The 19,326-nt window shown below is 37.8% G+C and overlaps 1 protein-coding gene across 2 annotated transcripts; it reads left to right on the top strand.

Moving 5' to 3' along the window:
- The first annotated feature begins 834 nt into the window (after nt 1-834).
- mtmr10 (myotubularin related protein 10) lies at nt 835-19,248 on the top strand. 2 transcript variants are annotated; one of them, XM_053318307.1, is made up of 16 exons: nt 835-1,365; nt 3,601-3,661; nt 6,570-6,706; nt 7,202-7,274; nt 8,068-8,210; nt 10,495-10,588; nt 10,740-10,887; nt 11,568-11,655; nt 11,881-11,969; nt 12,272-12,402; nt 12,551-12,620; nt 13,133-13,203; nt 13,554-13,726; nt 13,836-14,006; nt 14,905-15,087; nt 15,987-19,248. In XM_053318307.1, exons 1-16 carry the CDS (start codon nt 1,309-1,311, stop codon nt 16,596-16,598), a joined length of 2,301 nt encoding a protein of 766 aa, XP_053174282.1. In that variant the 5' UTR covers nt 835-1,308; the 3' UTR covers nt 16,599-19,248. The 2 variants fall into 2 exon arrangements, with proteins under 2 accessions (XP_053174282.1, XP_053174291.1); XM_053318316.1 differs by lacking the exon at nt 15,987-19,248 and having other exon boundaries at nt 14,694-14,982.
- Nucleotides 19,249-19,326: the final 78 nt, after the last annotated feature.

Below are 19,326 nucleotides of genomic sequence, written 5' to 3' on the forward strand. Positions count from 1 at the left end.
TAACCTGGGTACAAATTAGGTAGGCTACAAATTAGGCTATTAGTTGCCTAAATTATGAGAGGCATTGATGATGTTAGAAATAATAATAACACCGGAAATCTATAGCCTACTGTTTATAGCCACAGAATGAAGACGCTGCATGACTTGTCATTTGGGACGGTAACATAGCCTACTATTTAATGTTGTAACATTGTTGTAGGCTATACCTATATCTCATATGAAAAAGTTAATAGAAAATAGAGGATAGATTTAAAGACAGATAAATAGATAAACCCTTTCATACATACAGTACTAATTAAAAGTTTGGACACAGTTTTGTCTGGCACTGTATGCAAACACAGATTCTTTTGACATTAGTTTTGTTTACTTCATTTTGTTTGGTTCATCTGTCCCTGGTTGAGTTTTGTGTGTGTCTTTTGATATGGACTGTGCTTAATTCGTATCAAGTTGTAAGACAGTCTGTCAAATGAAAGAAATTATATTAGTATTTTCAATTGAAATTATGTTTGTGTCTCTCGTGCAATAAAGTTATTTCCTTAAAAGACTCATTCTTCTGCGTGTCATGGGAGTTGTAGTCCATTGGGTGGTGCTCAGTATGAACGCTAACACAATAATCCCTATTTTATATTTCAAATGACAAAGTGATCCGCGTTTACTATTGAGTAAAGTCGTAGAAACCCATTTATCTTAGAATGTGGGCAGCAGACTGCAGCCTCCTGCTTCAGCTTGCCATAAAGTATGATAAAAGAAGAAACTACAGAAATAAAGCTGAGCAGTGTTGCCCGGAAGTAGGGCGGGACCTGAGCGCTTTATAAACATGGCCGTTAAGCCCTCTGCAGCATCAGGTACTGCGTTTGGCTCAATTAGTTAGACTTTGAGGAAGTCACTGGTCGTAACTACTTTAGTAACAGGTGGAAAGAAAATGTAGACGTCCATCGGAAGCCTGTACGATTTTTTGTATTGGTTTATCTTTGCGTGGCAGCAGTGTCTATAACTTTATGTAGTACTTTATGCTGGCTAGCTAACCGAGCTAACGCCGACGTCTCAACATTAACTTCTGTCAACTTTTCACACCAGCTACTACCCAAATCTGCGACTTGATAGCTTATCGAAATGGAGGGGCGCCGTCGCTCGTCCAGGCTGTCTCGGTGAATATTTTCCACTCGGACGTCTCGAATTGACTCAGCTAAAGGTTGACTTTAAGTTTCTTGAAGGCTCCTCTTTGGCTTGTTTTTTTCCTCTGGCAGCAGCCAAGCGCTTTGCCAGGTCGCCCGTTCAGGACCAGCACCGAGAGGGCGGACATAAACAATGTTTTCTGTGAAACCCATGAAACCAACCTTCAAGTGTTACCTTCCTCCTGTGCAGGTACGTGTTTTGCTCTTGACTGATAACAGGGTTTACTTTTAATGGCGGATGGTCACAGATTTTAATTGAGATGATTTGTGCTGAAGTTGAAGGGTTTTTGCGGAAGGAAAGTTAATAGGCCTATTTGATGCGTGGCTAAGATCGTGAAACAAGATATATGTAAGCAGCTGCCCCACTTTAGTAACCGGCAAAAAAAAAGCGGAAGCATTCACCATATTACTTTTACTTTGAATCTGCATGTCAAGTGAATTGTCACTGGCTCGTCAGAAGTTTTCTACCTTCCCCTGCACTATTTGGAGAATTGAAACATCAAGAACAAGACCATCAAAAGCTGGTATGGTGGATGTAACATATTAAAAAGGAGAATTAGTATCCAGTTATAATTTGGCATCCTCTGTGTGGGTATTTTTATTTCATGTTTATTTGTATGGGAACAAATATATAGCATGAACTTATGCCACATACCACAGCATTTATAGCCTGAGCTGGTTCGCAAAGCCCCCCCCCCCCTCCCTTAGATGAGCTTTTAAAACATGAAACTCAACAGTAATACACGTAATACACATGAAACTGTACCAGACTCAATCTATTTTTTTTAAATATGTATTTAATATGCACACATTACAACATGAAACTCAAAAGCATACATACAAAGAATCACAAAACACAAATAACAAACATTCTGTAAAAGTAGAATAAATAAGTAATAAAAGTAATAATGACCACATCACTTTATGGGCTTGAATTGATTAGTTTGGTTTTGCCTGCAGGTGTAAACACTTCTCCAGACAGTGAGTGAAAGGGATTGTTTACAGATGCCGGTGCAGTAACCCAAATAAAACCAGTGCTTGTAAGGCAAGATTAAGACTGGTGTCCAGACATTTTATTGAAAAATACTTAAATTAACCTATTATTGATTTAAAATTAGCATGATATTTCCATGTATGGTCTTCCTTTAAAAGTTGCCAATAGCAAACACAAGTGATGCACACTTAAGAGTGACTATCAATGATTCACTTTACTCAGATGTGAAAAAGACGAGCCGACTGTTGACAAGATATTCACTGAACTGTGACGCCGCTCAATGGCACTCCTTCATTTAGTTATAACAAAGTCATGTGTTGGGGCACCTGCTATTCTAGTCTTTTGCTTATATAAGGAAATTAACTGAACATTTCATTTTTACCCTTTCAAGTACAGTACAGTCCTAGCGTTTGAACTTGTTTTCTGGCTGTGTACTCCACATTTTATATAAAACAATAACTTTTAGTGTAGTAGCCAAACTATGTTTTTGCTTGTGTTTATGTATTTGTTTGGGTCACTGGTGTTGATTGACACATGGGTGTGGTTTCCTCTTATTTTACCTGTTCACTTGGGTGGCCGTGAGAGTTTTGGACAAAGTGAGTAGAGCTCCTATATTCTGTTGACCATTACTGTCGTCTTTCATCATCACTATTATTATACTATATATTCTCACTATCAGATCACATCAGGTATTGTTTGATATATTCGTGCAACAGTTGCTTGTCAGTCTTTTTTGATTTTTTTCCTTCAATCTGAACTTCAGTATGGATTTTTATGGATGTGTCACAGATAAGAGCCGACTAAGTCTCTCAGCTGCTTTTTTTTTTTTTTTTTTGAAAAGTAGTCGCTACAATTACGTTTAACTGCTGACATTAAGTTTTAATTTGAGGATATTTACCTTCACATCTAATAAACCATGTAGAAACTGCCCCCCCAAGTGTAAAAATGGAGGAGACCGCAAACGCTCTTAAAGCTTTAAGTCAGCACTTCAGTCTCTTAGTCATTCATTCACTTGAAATCTATGGTTCTGGAGTAAAGCCACCAATGAAGAACACATGACTGCTGTCTTTATTTCCCTCTACTTTTGTAAACGGAGCTTTCACAAGGCATGTTGTTTCTTACTGCATGTGGTAATTGTTTATGCAATCTTAATTACCACATCAAATCATATCAGCTGTTATGATGGTCAACATAGAGGTATGAAAGCCACTGGTTGAACTTAGGTGTTTTGGGAATGTACAAGCCCCATTATAAGTCTCCAACGCTTAAAAGCAATTTTGATTTCATGCTTTTTTTACAATGCCAGGGGCACATTTGAGAGGTAATGTTATAGCCCCTGATGAATTTGTGCTATATTATTCATTTATTTATTTATTCATCTGACAGGCCAGTGTTGACCCAGCTCTGTTACCTCTTGTGTTTTCTCTTTAGACTGATGTTAAGAAAACCATTGAACCACCTATCAAAAAGGTGGAGCCAAAGCTACTACCAGGTAAGTTTATTTTGACATTGTCATTTAGTTTGATACAAAAAAATATATAGTTTGAAACAAAGTTCTTGGCATACTGACGTTTTTTTCAGTCAAGTTGTACTTTATATGAATCTCTCTTTATTTCACTCTTTAATTTAAGAAATTCTGTTTGGGCTGCTGTTGTTTAATGTTGTTTAATCTGCTCCAGCACGTTATCAAAGGTTTCGGTTTCTGAATTAATGGACGTTTCAGCACATTGGTGTAAGGTTGACAAACATTTTGAAAGTAGATGTTCCAGTTACACTAAAATGTAAATATCAGAGATATTATTACAATAAATCGTCAACCTCAGCAATGAGCTGGGACACTCCAGCATGAAGTTTCTGAATTAGACGACTAAGCATGTTACTTCCCTTTGTACTGTTTGCAACACTGTCTGTGACATTTCCTTAAACTGTCTATAGATTTGACTGTAAAAGCACAGAGGAAGATAAGTTATTCTTATAATAAGTTGTCCTATTTTTATTGACATAGCTAGCAGTGTTTAATCAGACTGGTCTAACAAGTTTTCAATCTGACTCAGTCTAAAGCTCATAATACAATATACAAGTTGTCCCAAATCTAAGGAGTGTGCAGATGTGTTGTATGATTTATTGCCATTTGTATGCATCAAGAAATGAAGATAATCTATGCCATGTAGATAACAATGACTTGCCATTGTGCAGTACCACTACCACCACCGCTAGTGTTTAAATGAACACCATTGCTTTTATGATGATAATACTTTAATTTATTAAAATTCTAATTTTCTGAAAAGTCAACAAATACACTTTTTTTAAAGGCAGGTTAAAAATCAGTGGCCACAATTCAATAAGTAAAGTAGTCATTTAATTACTGATACATTCTTGTACAGAATAATTAAGATTTTAAATGAATCATATCAAAATGTGCTCACATGTTTTTTTTCCCTCAGTAATAGGAGGATTGGCAATTGTTTGATTGTTTGTGAGGACTTCAGATGCTGAAACAGCTGTTTTTTCACAGTGGTTCACACACTCTCATGAGAATTATAAAGTGCTCTTTGCAGCTCAGTTCCTCTCTGTACCCACTGTCTTTCATTCTCTCAGTCATGGGAATCTGCCGTTTTGTTCAGGAAATAATAGCTTTAAAGTTCTATAAGAAGGGTTGACTTAAAATGCTGTGCCAATTCATCTCAGTTTTATCATGATGTCATCAAAGCCTTAATTGTAGCTGAATCATTAAGTGGAGTGGCAGGAAAACCTTCATTTCAGTGATAGATTGTGGTTTAGGTCTGAGCAGTTGTCCTGGGAGCCTCATGGGAGTGGCTAGACACACCCTTTGCATAGTGTTAAGTGGTGTGTTATTTGGAGTGAATATATAGAGGTGTAGTCTTTAAAATACTCCAGAGGCATAGATTAAGTGTAGTTGTTAGAGCCTCTCATGGAGATTGTTACTCAGCTAAAAACCCGCTGAACACTATTTCTGTTTAGCTCAACATCAACATTTGAATTGACTACCTGCTAAAATATCTAGTAAAACAAACTTTCCATTCATTTTCATTTTTGTCAGCTCAGGTTTGAAGCTTTTCAAGCAGGACAGACAAACGGGGCTCATGAACAGCTTCCTTGTTTTTTAACTCGCTGTAAAAATGCTTTGAAGTGACTGTCTGTTGGACTCCACCCTAGTTGCCCCAGTTTACATCTTTTAAAAATCTCTGGGTTTTATAGCCACATTCTTGTCTACGCTGAGCATTAAGCGTTTTGTGATCATGTTTAAGGGCAAGGGTCAGTCTATGGAACCTAATGCTGATGTAAACACAATGTGACTTGCATGTGGCAGAGCTGTACTACTTGTCATTATAGAAACTTTAGGTGTGTGTGAGTGTGAGTGTGAGTGTGAATGAGAGTGTGAATGACTATAGCTGGTTTGGATATGTGTAAGTTCAGTTTCTTCTGTGCTTCCGAGCAATCACTGAAAGGTTGTCATGAGTTTAAAATCCTTTTGTTTTGTATTGTGAAGTGTACCTTTTTCCGTTGACCTTAATCTCAAAAGGAAACAAGGATTACAATAAAGCAAGTTTTATGTTCGAGGTAAATGACTGTGATGGGTAAAACATGCTAAGACTTCTAAGTCCTTATCCCAAGAATAGGTGATAATGGTCAACTTTTTATAGCAGCATTCTTATTCATATATGAATTATTTTGTGATCAATGGGCAAGGGTTATGTTACCTCTCTTAATCAACATGTTTTCAAAGTAATATTTTTCAGTATTTATTGCTGTATTTGACAAACTGTCACTAAACCCCCCTCAACAAGACTAAAACATGTATGTTTGAACTACTTCTTGTGTGTTTAAATGGTTACATGTATGAAGTAAAAACAGTGAGCATGATGATAGAAAGGAAAATGACGGTAACAATGTCAAAATTGTCGACCTTGTTACATTTATTTTGTTAAATCATGAACAACTCAGAAACCAGACAACAAAGGATTTAAAAAATAAACGCAAACAGCGTCCACAGTCAGCTTTATTGCACATCAGTATAGTTCTGATTGAATTAGACGAATGATTAATAATGCTTCTTTTTCTGCAAACCAGATATTTTAATATTTGTTATTTAACATCAATAATTTCTACATTCATATTTGAATAACCAGCTCAATAATACATTTATAATAATAAAAGCATAAATAGTATGTTTTAGTGTGCTGTGTTTGGGGAAACTAAAAAAAGGATTGCTCAAACCACGTTTCAGCTTCGTGACAGGATACCTCTAAATTCATTGCAATATAGAGAAAGTACTTCTCTTTCACTTTGCATTCTAATCCTCATTTTCTGCATGGTTCATTGAACTGTACCGGTAAACTGTTTCATACAACCCTTTTCTTTTTTCTGTTTGTCCCCAGGAGAGATAGTAGTTAATGAGGTGAACTTTGTGAGGAAATGCATCAGCGCTGAAAGCAGCCAAGATGACCTTTGGGGGAAGTTGATATGCACCAACTTTAAGGTCTCCTTTATCCCTCAAGATGTACCACCTAAACAGGTATTTGTGCACTCTAAAGTTTTGAAACACTGTGTTGTTGTTTTTTTTTTATCATTAGTATTTAAAAGATTTAATAAAAACCACATTCAGTGGTCATTCAGTTATTAAAAGTGTTGAAGTTTTACAGTACAATTGTGACTTTTTCAATGTGTGAAATCCATTAGTGGCACTAGCACACTGCTGAATAGCTTACATACTTGTATTTGCCATGTTTGTGTGCACAGTGGCAAAGAGGAAGGAAAACTTGTGTACTTTCCTGCTTGACATTGTCAGTGATGTCGCGCAAGAAGTGAGAGAACAGACGTCATTTCCGGCCACGCTACAGATTGTGGTTGTGATAATAAATTACAGCTTGATGATCACTGCTCGGCCCAAGCACATTGACTCAGTCTGTCAGCCAGTATTCAAGACAGTGTTTTAGTGGGTTATGCATATGCATGGAATAGCCTATAAAATGTTGAACTTACTATTTGTATTGTTTTGCTCTTGCTACAGAAGGCCCAGCTGTCCCACCTGCTGCTTGGAGTGCATGATATCCCCCTGACCTGTTTAGAGCAAGTGGTAACAGGTAAATCTGATGTCAACGTATTTGTTGTGGCAAAATTGAAAAATGTCAATTTCACTTTACCAGAGCTCAAACTTTTAGCTTAGAATTTTGTAAAGTATCCCTTTTGCAAGCATACCCAACAGATGTTGATCAAACTCTGTTGATTAAATTATTGACGAGTCATCTGTTTTAGTGCTAATATCACATATCTTAATTCAGTAATTTCCATGATAATTAGATGTCTACTAGTCTACTCCTCATTAATCTTTGACAGCATGGGTGCCTGGTCTCATCTGTTGTTCTCTCCTGGTCAGCAATCTGATAACAAGTGATGTCACAGTTTAGGCAGTGTTTAGTGGCAGAGCAGCCTAGCTGGGATTATCCTTGTTTAGATATCTCATTGCTGTCGATTGCTGACACTGCAAGGGCAACTGCCCAGAGCAAAGTCTGTTGTGTTGCAGTGATGAAGCACGATGCCTGTTGTAGCCAGCTTGTTTCTGACCTGTTCGAACTGGGCTGTTAACGACCACATAATTATTATGGGATTTGCCCAGTGTGAACAAGTGAATGAGTTAAGGCCCAAGTGTTAGTGTTAACATGAGTTAAATCACACAGAAGTATGTTTTGTTTTTCATAAAACTCAAAAGACAATTATGCAGACTTTACTGAGAAGTGCTGAGTGTGTTCCAGTTGACCCAGAACATCTAGTTGCCTGTTGTGTCCACAGAAGATGCTTTGAATTTTTCTGTAATATCTTTTAAACTTAAGGATTACTTGAAACTTTCTGCTTATTTTGTTTGTTTGTTTCTCTCAGTGAATGATACAAAGGGGAAGAAGAAAGTGTTAGGCTCAAACCAGAAGCTGAAATTCAACCCCACTGAGCTCATCCTGTATTGCAAAGACTTGCGCATCATAAGGTTCTGCTTCGGTGAGGCTGGGCCTGAGAGTGCCAAAAAGGTGAGTGATACTTAAGTTTTATACCTAGTCCAGTAATGGTGATATGATGATGGTGGTCTTCTTGGAGTGACTTTTTAAAAATATCTGTTTAATGCTTGTCAGACTCTCAACAACTTAAAGCCCATGTGCTTAATGAAATGAATTAGTGGAAGTGGTAATGAAGTGACAAATAATATTCTGACCACATCTTACTGATATTAAGAGTTTGAAAATTTCTCATTTGTGATGTTGTTACCCACTAGTGGTAATATATATAACCATGCTGCTAACCTCCACACATCCGACCCAAAGATGCTAGGCTAATGAGCAGAAAACAACACCCTAAGAAACACTTGGTCACATCAATGTTCATAGTTTTATTTTGCCACTGGATTTTTTTATTTTAAATAGAAAATTTGCAAAAATGTTAAGGATGCTATGATACTATTAAAAAAATCTGCACATAGTGGCTTTAAACGGTCTGTTTAAGCCATAACTACAAGTGGCTAATTGCTCAGTTCTGACCATTCCTTTTACTCAATTTCCTGTTGCTGACCAAACTTTTCCTTTCCTTCTCATAACACACATAGACACACTGTTTCACTGCTACAACCACTTCCTCAGTGACAAGGGTATTTATATCATGCAAAGTAAACTTTTAAAGTGCAACTCTCTCACCCTCCATCTGAATGGACGTGACTAACTTCTCTAAAAACATATTCAGTGTGGCCATTAGCCAAACAATAAAGACACTGAAAACAATGTTCATTCAAGTCAAAGGAAATTGAGAATGATCCTGATTGTAGGAACAACTGGCAGCGTGACTCTGACTCATCTCCTGCACAGAGAGGTTGGAGGGACAGATGTTTCATTCTTCAAATTAGAGCTCAGTTTAGGCCATTGTGATAAGTGGTTTTTATAACAGTCGTCATTAAAATGGTTTTTAACTGAGGGTGGGCGATGTTGATGAATTTTACAAATGTATTTGACCAAATATTTCAAACCCAACATATTTATGTCTTTAGGTGCAAACAAGTGAAATTGAAGTAAATCATTTAATAAAATACATATACAGTGATCAACCACGTGAAGGCATTCATATTAAAATAAGCTAAAAGTCAGTTTTGTAGTAGGTTGAGCTGTTAACTGGCAGTAGGCTTGACTTGACTTAGCAAGCCTTTAAGGTTGTTCAGCTAATTTTGGCAACCAGTGATAGGACAAAAAAGAAACAAAACAGGGAAGTTGTTACCTTGAACCAAACCTGCCAGGCCGTGGGAACATGTGACTGCTCGATGAGGAGCTTTGAATTTGCCAGCAAACAGCAGCAAAATAAACATTCAGCCTTTTCTCACACTGTAAATGAAGATATGGTGTAAAAACACTGTAGAATCTGTAGCTAACACTGGAAATACATTTGAATCTGTATTATGTGCTTGAGGGTCTTCAGGAGCTCCTTGCTCACTGCAGGCTGAGTACATGGCCCATTAGAGTTAGACAGCTGTATATCTCACTACAGTGTGCCAATGAAGTGTGCATGTGAATGTACACAGTTGCACGTCTGATCTCCTTCCAAGTCATCTGGGAGCAATTTTTGTGTAGGGCTTTGGAGCTCTGTAGCACATACCTGCAGCGCGTTTGACGAACAACAACAATATATCATGACACTGTGTTGAGCAGGTAGTCATTGCCAGTGTTTCAAGTCTATGTTTACAAGCTCATTTGATTTATATAAAAATGTAATATTAACATTTTTTTGTGTTCCCCACTTACAACAGAATATGAAATATTTTATTTGTCCACAGAGCACTAAAATAGAACTGGGTCTGCCCTCTCTCACTCCTTGAGAGTTTATTTATGGACACCATGTATGTAATTACAGTCTGCACCTAAAACAGGGCTCAGTTCTTTTTTTTCTTTGTGGAATTAAGCCAATCTATAATAGCTTATTTTGCCATAGGAAATTACAGAGTTGGGAACAGCCTTGTCTACACACACATACATGCGCACACACTCTTTTTTTTTTTTGGTGTCTCCTCGTGTTATTCACAGCTTTACTACTGAATGGACTGCTTTGTGTGACTCTGATCCAGCCACAGAACGATTCAGTTCTGTAAACCCAGAGCAGTTGGCTGTCTGTTGAACATTTGCTTCCCCAGGTTCAGCTTGTTCTTGTGTTCCTGTGGTTAAAGAACATGCCTCAGAGCTCATTTTAGCACTCTGAGTGAACCTGAGTTGGGTAGCTTTATAGTATATGTCCTATAAAAGTTTCTTCTGTTCTTCTTTCTGTTTCTTCTTTTTATTTTAGGTTTGCCTTGCTATTGCCCATTACACCCATCCAGCTGATCTTCAACTGCTGTTTGGTTTTGAGTATCAAGGGCGGCGATACCATGAATCTAAAGGTACACATAGAACATACAATACTTAAGCTTAAGCTTTCCTGTTAATTAAAGCCTCAGAATGAGCTCTTCCAAATTTGACAAACTATGTTTTATTTCTCTGCATTAACAAATATGCACCAGAAATAATTCTTAAGTGTATCTGCATCTCTAGAGCAACGAGTCAATGGCTCCACCCCACGGGGAGGATTACTCACCCCCATTTTTGACCGTCCATCGGACTGGGATCGAGAGATCAAGCGGACGGGTGCTTCAGAGTGGAGGGTGTGCTCCATCAATGAGAGTTATGCCATCTCATCAAGGTCTTGAGCTCATGTTGTAACTTATAATGGGGGTTGCTGGCCTTTAGACATTACAGACACTGAAAATTCCACCCTTTATTCATACTTGGTATGTTTTGGCAACACAGTATATTTACACTGTATGCCCTTTTTTGCTCACTTCATGAGTGGCTTGTCAGGGAAAAAACTGGCAAATGTCTCAAAGTAATATGCAGGTCTCTATTTGACAATACGTGCTATTCATTTGAGTTCAGTGGTGACATCATAGTGGGTTTCAGAGCAAGGATTGTGCAGTGTTTTATGTGGAATTTGAAAAGAAAAAGACTACATTACATAATAGTAGGTTGCACCAAATCCTACACATGACATGGGTCTGGAGACTCTAAAACAATCCTTACTGTATACTCTGATTCAGTTCTCCTTCATCCAAAAAAAATAAACACACTGCTAAAGATACTCAACATGAGACAGAGACTATGAACTGATGCAATGCTAATAATTCATTTACACCATACCAGGGATTCATTATTAACATTAGTTCCATATTATGGTGTCACAGCTTGAAGCAACGCACTTAGATTCACATAAAAAAGATGCATATGGTTACGTGAATGAGCATAGTTGGGGAAACATGAAAATGCATATTTATTATATGTTTTCTGTTTGATCCCTGTCTAATGTCAGTCTTTAACATTTCTTAGTCTTCCAGAGTACATTGCGGTTCCAGCTTCTCTGGCAGATCAGGATCTAAAGCAGTACTCAATTTTCTTCACTGATAATCGCATCCCTGTGAGTACCTAATCACTGATATCTCTCATTAAGTTTGTCAAATATTGCGTTTGGAATATTTTTCAGTTACCCCTTTAATTGTCATTAGACCTGAAAGGACAACCAATGGTATCATTTGTAATCGTTATCTGCTGATTTCGGCAGGCATCGTATTCAATGTGTTAGAGCATTCCTACCATTTTATCACTGATTCCTGTCTGCTTTATCTACATTTCTTCTGTCTAGCTCTGGTGCTGGAATCACCCTAATGGGAGCGCTCTGGTCCGCACGGCCTGCATAAATGACCCATTGCAGCAGAAGAAGATTGATCAGAGGTAGTACAGACTCCTCTTTTCATTCATATGCCAAGCATATGTTGACTGTGCTGTTTCTACTCTCCTCAACACTTCAATTCAGTAGCAGCCACAGCAGTTGTTCAGTTGCAGTAATTCAAAAAGTCTCAGCATGATTTGATAGAATCATCTTAAACATACATTTTATAGTCCAGGTTTTTAATTATTAAACTGTCCATTCTAATGTTGTGAATATACAAATGATGTGTTGCTGAGATGTTGCTACATATGGTTTGAGGGGATCTATATTTCCAGTCATTTATGTCTGTATTTTGTTGTTGTAGAGTCTTTACCGCCATAACCAAAAGCCATCCACAGCGCAGTGAAGTCATCAAGTCAGATCTGGACAAGTGTCTGCCTAACATCCAGGACATCCAGAGTGCTTTTTATAAAGTCAAGCAGATCTCTGTCATAGGTGAGCCTCATCATACCTTTTTTACAGTAACAGTAACCGTAGATAACCACTGCAAGTATTAAACCTCTGTAAGTACTCAGTGAACATTTCTTTCCAGTGGAAGTGGACGCTTTTATAGGCAAAGTTTGACTGTTTTGATTGTGTGCAGATCCTTTTGAGGAGTCTGAGGAGAGGTGGCTTTCTTCCATTGAAAACTCACGATGGCTGGAGTACGTCAGGTATGTAAACCACCTGACACTGCATGATAGTACTTAGTAAACTACCAGGGTCCTGATAGTTTGCAGAGAGCTAAATTAACAACTGCTGTATCATGTGAATGTGATCCCTCATATAAGATGGATGAAATGCCTGTTGTATTGTTTAGGTTGTGCATTTTAATAATACTGTCTTCAGCACTGTAGTAATATGAACATGATCACAAGAAAAACTCAAATGACTCATGTGTAATATCTTTATATTTTTGGCATAAACTTACACTTATTTGTGAGACCAGTTAACAAGAGGATTTTTCATCCTTGAAATCTTTGGTCTGGTTATAATGTGGCCATTGTGTGCTAGGCAGCAACATGCTACAATAATCTGTTCTTCCAATCACTAATTAATCCATGAGGATTGAAAATTACTCTTAAAAATAATAACTTTTATATCTGGCCAGGCCACTTGCATAAAGTTATGAATGCTGAGCTTGTTAAGTTTTTTTTTTTTTTTAATTCTCTGTCTGTGACTCCAGGGCGTTTCTGAAGCATTCAGCTGAGATGGTTTACTACCTGGATGGGAAGAATTCTTCAGTCATTCTCCAAGGTAATTTCCTCTTTTGTAACTTGTCTTAATCACTCATCAGTCCCAAAAGCCTTTTACAAGTCATACCTCACAGTTTCAAACCAGTCACATAGTGAGTAGTATAGTTTTTTCTTTACTCTTCCAATTATTAGTTGTGGTCATTTTTTGTGGTGACTTTTGATTTGATTCATTATTTGTGATATTGTTTAATATTTGGCTTGAAATATGAATGTTGCACACCAGCCAGAATACTTACAATATTGTGGTCACATTGGATCCATTAACATATAATCAGACCAATCTTGAACCTGCTTATCTTGCAAACAGCTTGTTGATTTATGTTTTTGGTTTCTATTTCTACACCTGTACAGAGGAAGAAGACAGAGACCTGAACTGTGTGGTGTCCTCCTTGGTGCAGCTCATGTTGGACCCTCACTATCGCAGCCTTGTCGGCTTTCAGAGCTTGGTGCAAAAGGAGTGGGTGATGGCAGGCCATCGCTTCTTGGATAGATGCAACCACTTAAAGAAGAATGACAAAGTGGAGGTATTTGTCTGACTGAAAATAAGCCAGTGCAGAAGAACTGACCTCATGGATTTGCCAAGATACTAATGCAGGTTGTTATTGTTTGTTTCTCTCTGTTTCCTTGGTGAAGTCCCCGCTGTTCATGCTTTTCCTGGACTGCGTGTGGCAGATGATGAACCAGTATCCTGCAGCGTTCGAGTTCACAGAGACCTATCTGACGGTCTTGAGTGATAGCATGTGGATCCCGCTCTTCAGTACTTTCCTCTTCAATTCTCCTAAACAGCGGACTCAGCACTTGATGGTGAGAGATGTATAAACTGTACCACTCAACAGTTTGGACACACATTGAATGGGAAAGTGTGTCCACACTTTTGACTTGTACTGCATGTACATTTTCTGTATTCATTGATTTCATTTCATTCATTTATTTATTCACTTGAATTTAATGAATATACAGTGCATTTAGAAAGTATTCATCTATTATTTTTTTTGCATTTAATCAATGTCAGTCTGATATTTCAGTTTTTCCTTTTTTAATAAACTATCAAAAAATCCTTAAAATATTGTTTTTGCTTTGTCATTATGGGGTATTATGTATAGATTGATGAAAGGAAAAATTAATTTGAATGATTTTAGCATAAGTCTGCAAAATACAAACAAAACAAAATGTGAAAAATGTAAAAGGACCCAAATACTATCTGAATGCACTGAGAACTAAAGTGAAAAATTAGACCCATCACACTGAATTCAAGACACACAGTATTTAAAAAAATTGAAATGAGAACAGAATTTGTAATAGATGGTGGAATCTGTGTACAACACTGTTAGATCTGCCTGTGCACTCTATATGATGTGCATCGGTTTGTGGTCCAAGAAAAATAAAAAACAGGCTATAAGGGTTAACTCCAGGTGACGGCATCTACAACCTAACATGTTTTTGTGGTGCCATGTCATGTCGGAGACTATGATTTCCTTCTGTGTCTGTCAGATAATTGGCAGGAAAGAGCTCAACATAATGCGCGCAGATATGAGAACATTCAGCTTGTGGTCAGGGAAGTAACCAAAAACTGAAAAAAGCTAATTATGTGTTCAGTATTTTAATGTGGAGTCTGGAAGTTTTTTCACAGTGTATAACAATGTTTTCTGATTTATACTATGCACTAGTACAGAGCAAGAATCACCTTGTTTTAATTTTACAGGACTTTGCCAAGAATAAAGCCATCCCTCAAGGGGAAGACCCTGTCGTGTATTTCCCACCGGTTTGGGACTGGTCACAACAGTTCTCCATCAAAGACCAAACCCTCTTTAACAACCCCATGTACATAGGCAAAGGAGCCGCCTGTGTTCAGAATGGGGAAGTGAAAACCTTCAAACGCACAAAGGTACGAAAGACACTCAGCTTCACAAGTTCATAGGACAATTAGCAGGGTGTTGCTTTATGTGTATCCTATCTACTTTATACTTTGGATATATTACAACCACTTCAAAATTGCAGTTAAAGCCATGTTGAATGAAAGGCTCAGTCTACTCGTCTTCACTCTTCATGATCACCCATCTCTTTTGGTTGTTTGATTGTTCAATTCATGTGTCGCTGAATATGTAGCCAGTTGTTAGTGTGCAAGGAAATGTATCACTGTTTTCTCTTTTGTGATAAGGTAACACATTATTGCTTTTATCACCCCTTTTTTAGAGTTTTTTTTTTTTTTTTAGGATTATAATTTGTGCAATTTTTTTTAATAAAAGAAGAAAAACTACACTGCAAAAGCAAGTAACCGCTGACTGTCACTTCTGATTAATTTAAGGTGCACAAGTTTCACTACTCCAAAGGTCAGATTAAAATCAGTAATGATATGTAGGTATTTAAAATAGTTCACCTCAGAACTCAGTCCCCTTATAACTAAATGAAGGTATCGAAGGTGTTACAGTGTTGAACATGTTTAAAACACCTACAGTATCTGATGAAGTAAATGATTAACAGGCGTAATCCAAGCATTCAGCAGTTTTATTCATTACTGCTGAATTTTTTCATGGGCAATCTGGTGGTGTTATCAGCAACTTCAAAACGCACAGAGAAGGTGAATTATTACACAGAAAATAAATCATTGATTTTTCTGAAGTTGGAGATATCAGGATAAAGAGGATTTGACAGTGCAGGTGCAGATGCACTAATTAAGAACCTGGAAAGAGTGAATTTTGGCACCTCATCCTGCTGCTGCAACCTGTCACAGATCTACTATTTCATGTAAAGTGAAACAGTCTGTTGCTGTGTTTTCTCCAACAGAAGACCTACAGTTCCACTTTGCGAGGAACCCCTGCATCTATGCGTAATGGACTGAGAGAGGAACCGTTGACTCGGCGGGGCTCTCTGTTGTCAGAGCTAAGGTCAGAATTCTCACCAGTAAAAGAGGTGTTGGAGAGCCCATCTGAGCGCTTCTTCAGGGACTGGTTCTCTCGGCCCGCTGACCAGCAGGGCCTCCTGATTCCCCTGCTTGTACCTTCACATGTGGCTCTCTGGAAGCTCTTCTTTCTACGTTGGGTTCCTGAAGCCTGCATTCCCAAAGGAGGCCCTGTCACTGCCTATCACAAGCTCTCCCAACTGGTCGATGAAATTGAGATACTACAGAGCCACCTCAGGCAGTATAAGGGACCCAGTCCGGGGAGCACACCAGTCCCCAGCCCATGCGGGCCCCCCTCAGATCAAAGGAGGATGTATTTTAAGGCCACCTCCCCACATGACCCCCCCACTCCTCCAGACTTCCTTACTTCCTCCTTTCCTTTCACTCCAATGGGAAACCTGTGCCGCCGCACAATCCATGGGACTCCCATTAGCAAATTTCTGAATGGGGCAAAGATCTGGCTCTCTACAGAGACTCTCGCTAATGACACTCTCTGAGGACATGTGGCTTTAGGGCTTACTTTTCTGAGCCTAGCATGAGTTTCTTTATCAATTAATCATTTTATTTTCTATTACCTCTTCCTTATATACTGAGAAGCCAATTCATTAATAGAAAAATTTAACTTTTTATTTCTAATTTTTAATTTATAAGCTAGAATTTTCACCATTGGTGCTGCAATGAAATCTGAGGTCATTTCTAAACTGAAGTGCCACCTATAGGACTGAATCATCATTGTCCATTACAGTTGAGGAATTCACAATTGCTGAAGCACATCCTCTTTATTGTCCAGTGAGTTGTTACTGTGATGTCTCGTCCTACTGTGAAAGATCGTCATACTTAAAGCATTTTAATGTATTTTCTTCTCTTTAGCTAAGGTCTTTCTCAATATTTAGCTAAGCTAACTGCTCTTTTTTGTGGAGTTTGTTGCTTTTGGAGATTTTAATATAGTTGTGGCTAGGGTGAGGGCTCCCTATGATTCACTGCACATTTTTCAGCTATAATTGGAATTTAACAAAGTATGTGTGTGGCATTAATGGTATCAGTTTGGTTGTCATTTCTCTGAAATCTCATTGGTCAGTATGACTTCCCAACTGTAATGGAATTGAAAGATTTCATGTAAATGGCGACACTTGAAATTAGAAAATGCCAGTTTTTATTGCAGCAACAATGATGCATTTCACTGAATACTGATTTCCAAGTACTACATTTGTTTGTGCTTGTAATTGACAATGTAATATTTTACCTGATCTTTTTTTATTTCAGAAAGAGGAACAGAAAATAACACTGCTAACATGATTCTACTATGTGGTAGAAACAAAAAAAGGATCTGGCCTGGTTGAATGTAATGGGGTTGGGCTTTCGTTTTCCTTGCACAAACTTAATGCTATTTGCTCCAAGTGCCCATATTTTCATGGTTGGGTTACAGTTTCACTGTAGGTAGCAAATGGTGTGAATTCAGGGTCTCACTTTGTAGATTTCCTCTATTTTTGAAGCAGAGATATAAAGGCCTATATTTTTAGCATCACACTTCAGGTGATACTTAGAGGGGAAAGTTGAGCTGTGAGGACTTCAATCTGTGGTAGATACTTCCTCTTTTTTTGAAGAGGTTTCATCAAACTTTTATAGAGGCCTTCTGGTAAGGCGGAAAAGAAACTGTTCAGATTAACGGGAGCTGAATGGATGAATATTTGAAAGCAAAGGGAAAGACAAGGGCTTTGACTCAAACCAGTCCCGAGTGTAGTATGTGGTGAGCTGGATCTTAGGCACAAGTTACTGATCCCGTAAACGTGATGGTGATGGGTCAGTGACAAGGGATGCAGTTTCCAGACAGTACACGAGAAAACAACAGCAATAAAACATCTGGATTAGAAAGTGTCTGTATATAACACATGAATAAACTGTTCGGACATACTGAAATGAAATAACTCACCACAAGCTACACAGTGTTAGAAAGCGAAAGGTTTTGTAAGAATGACATGTTGAACTGTATACACTGTTACACATACTGTATGTAGCTTTATCAGTACTTACATTTTTTAAAGAAACTTTTATTTTAGTTTTTCCACATAATTCAACTCAGCTTACAGGACTAATATAACAGAAAACATGCAGTGAAGCTACTGTACTTCCTGTCAGGATGGGGATGCTTATGAGTGTTTATGATGCAATCAGGGAATTTCCTATTGTCCACTGTACTCTGATGATTTTGGTGTGGGATATCCTTTAAAAATGTCTCCTTGGGATGTTTACCACTTCCTAGACTAGGGACTGGTTTGAGACACGTCAGGGGAAACGGATCAGTCATCCAGTGCCTCCATTGGAAAAAGTGGTGAGGAACTAGCACTGTGTAATGTTTTAATGTCTTAAAAATAACAATACAGCATTAATGACTAAAGCCCTTTGTTATGTTAAATATTACACCACTGGACAGAGTGAATATCTGTCCCACCATTACACAGAAACATTGATCCTTAGATGGTAGATTGACCAGTTTCCAATGATACTCAGGAAAACTGGCGATTCTTTGGCAATAATGAGTTTCAGGTGTTTTTAGTATACATGTGTATAATGTGAGTGCAGGGCCTGCTCTCCTAAATGCTAACAATTGCACATTTTACTCCATATATAGGTTAGTTTGTTTTAAGGGGTGGTTGTTGAATATCATTTTGGCAGATATAAATACTGTATATGCTTGAAATCTTCCAATTAATATTTTTGATTCATGGTACTAAATAACTTTTATCTTTGATTTAGTCTTTATATTTTATGCAGAGATATTTATATGCTGTGTTTTTCCACTAATTCACACCGTTGCACTCTGCTGTAATTGTATGACGACTGTGCTTCCACTGTGGCACAGTTTGATATTGATTAGCAGCAGATGTATTTATTCAGTTATGCAAATGTACTCTGAGAGGGATGCAGTCGCTGCTCTACATCCCCTGTGCCTTCTTTTTTGGGAAGATTGACCATTTTGTAACTATATTCTAAATCCTGTTGACTTCTTTTAGTTTTCTAATTCTAATGGTTTTCATCAACTCTGTAACCTGATAAAGTCAGAGGTACTGCACTGAAGCTGTTTTTCCTAACAGAAAATAAGGCTTAAATGTGTACCAGTAACCAATCATTACATTATTTTTCAAATGAGGTTGTGTTCTGTCTTTTGTTTCACATGAAGCGAGCCCCTGAAAATCCATCCATGGACAAGAATTCACTGATCACTGA

This window comes from Scomber japonicus, chromosome 1 (genome assembly GCF_027409825.1).
Source record: "Scomber japonicus isolate fScoJap1 chromosome 1, fScoJap1.pri, whole genome shotgun sequence".
NCBI classification, from domain to species: domain Eukaryota; kingdom Metazoa; phylum Chordata; class Actinopteri; order Scombriformes; family Scombridae; genus Scomber; species Scomber japonicus.

Excerpts from the sequence above, each read along its gene's own strand:
- mtmr10 (XM_053318307.1), top strand. The coding sequence starts at position 1,309 with ATGTTTTCTGTGAAACCCATGAAACCAACCTTCAAGTGTTACCTTCCT. Across the intron at positions 12,403-12,550 it reads CAAGCAGATCTCTGTCATAG|ATCCTTTTGAGGAGTCTGAG; the intron begins GTGAGCCTCATC and ends GATTGTGTGCAG. Across the intron at positions 15,088-15,986 it reads AAACCTTCAAACGCACAAAG|AAGACCTACAGTTCCACTTT; the intron begins GTACGAAAGACA and ends TTTCTCCAACAG.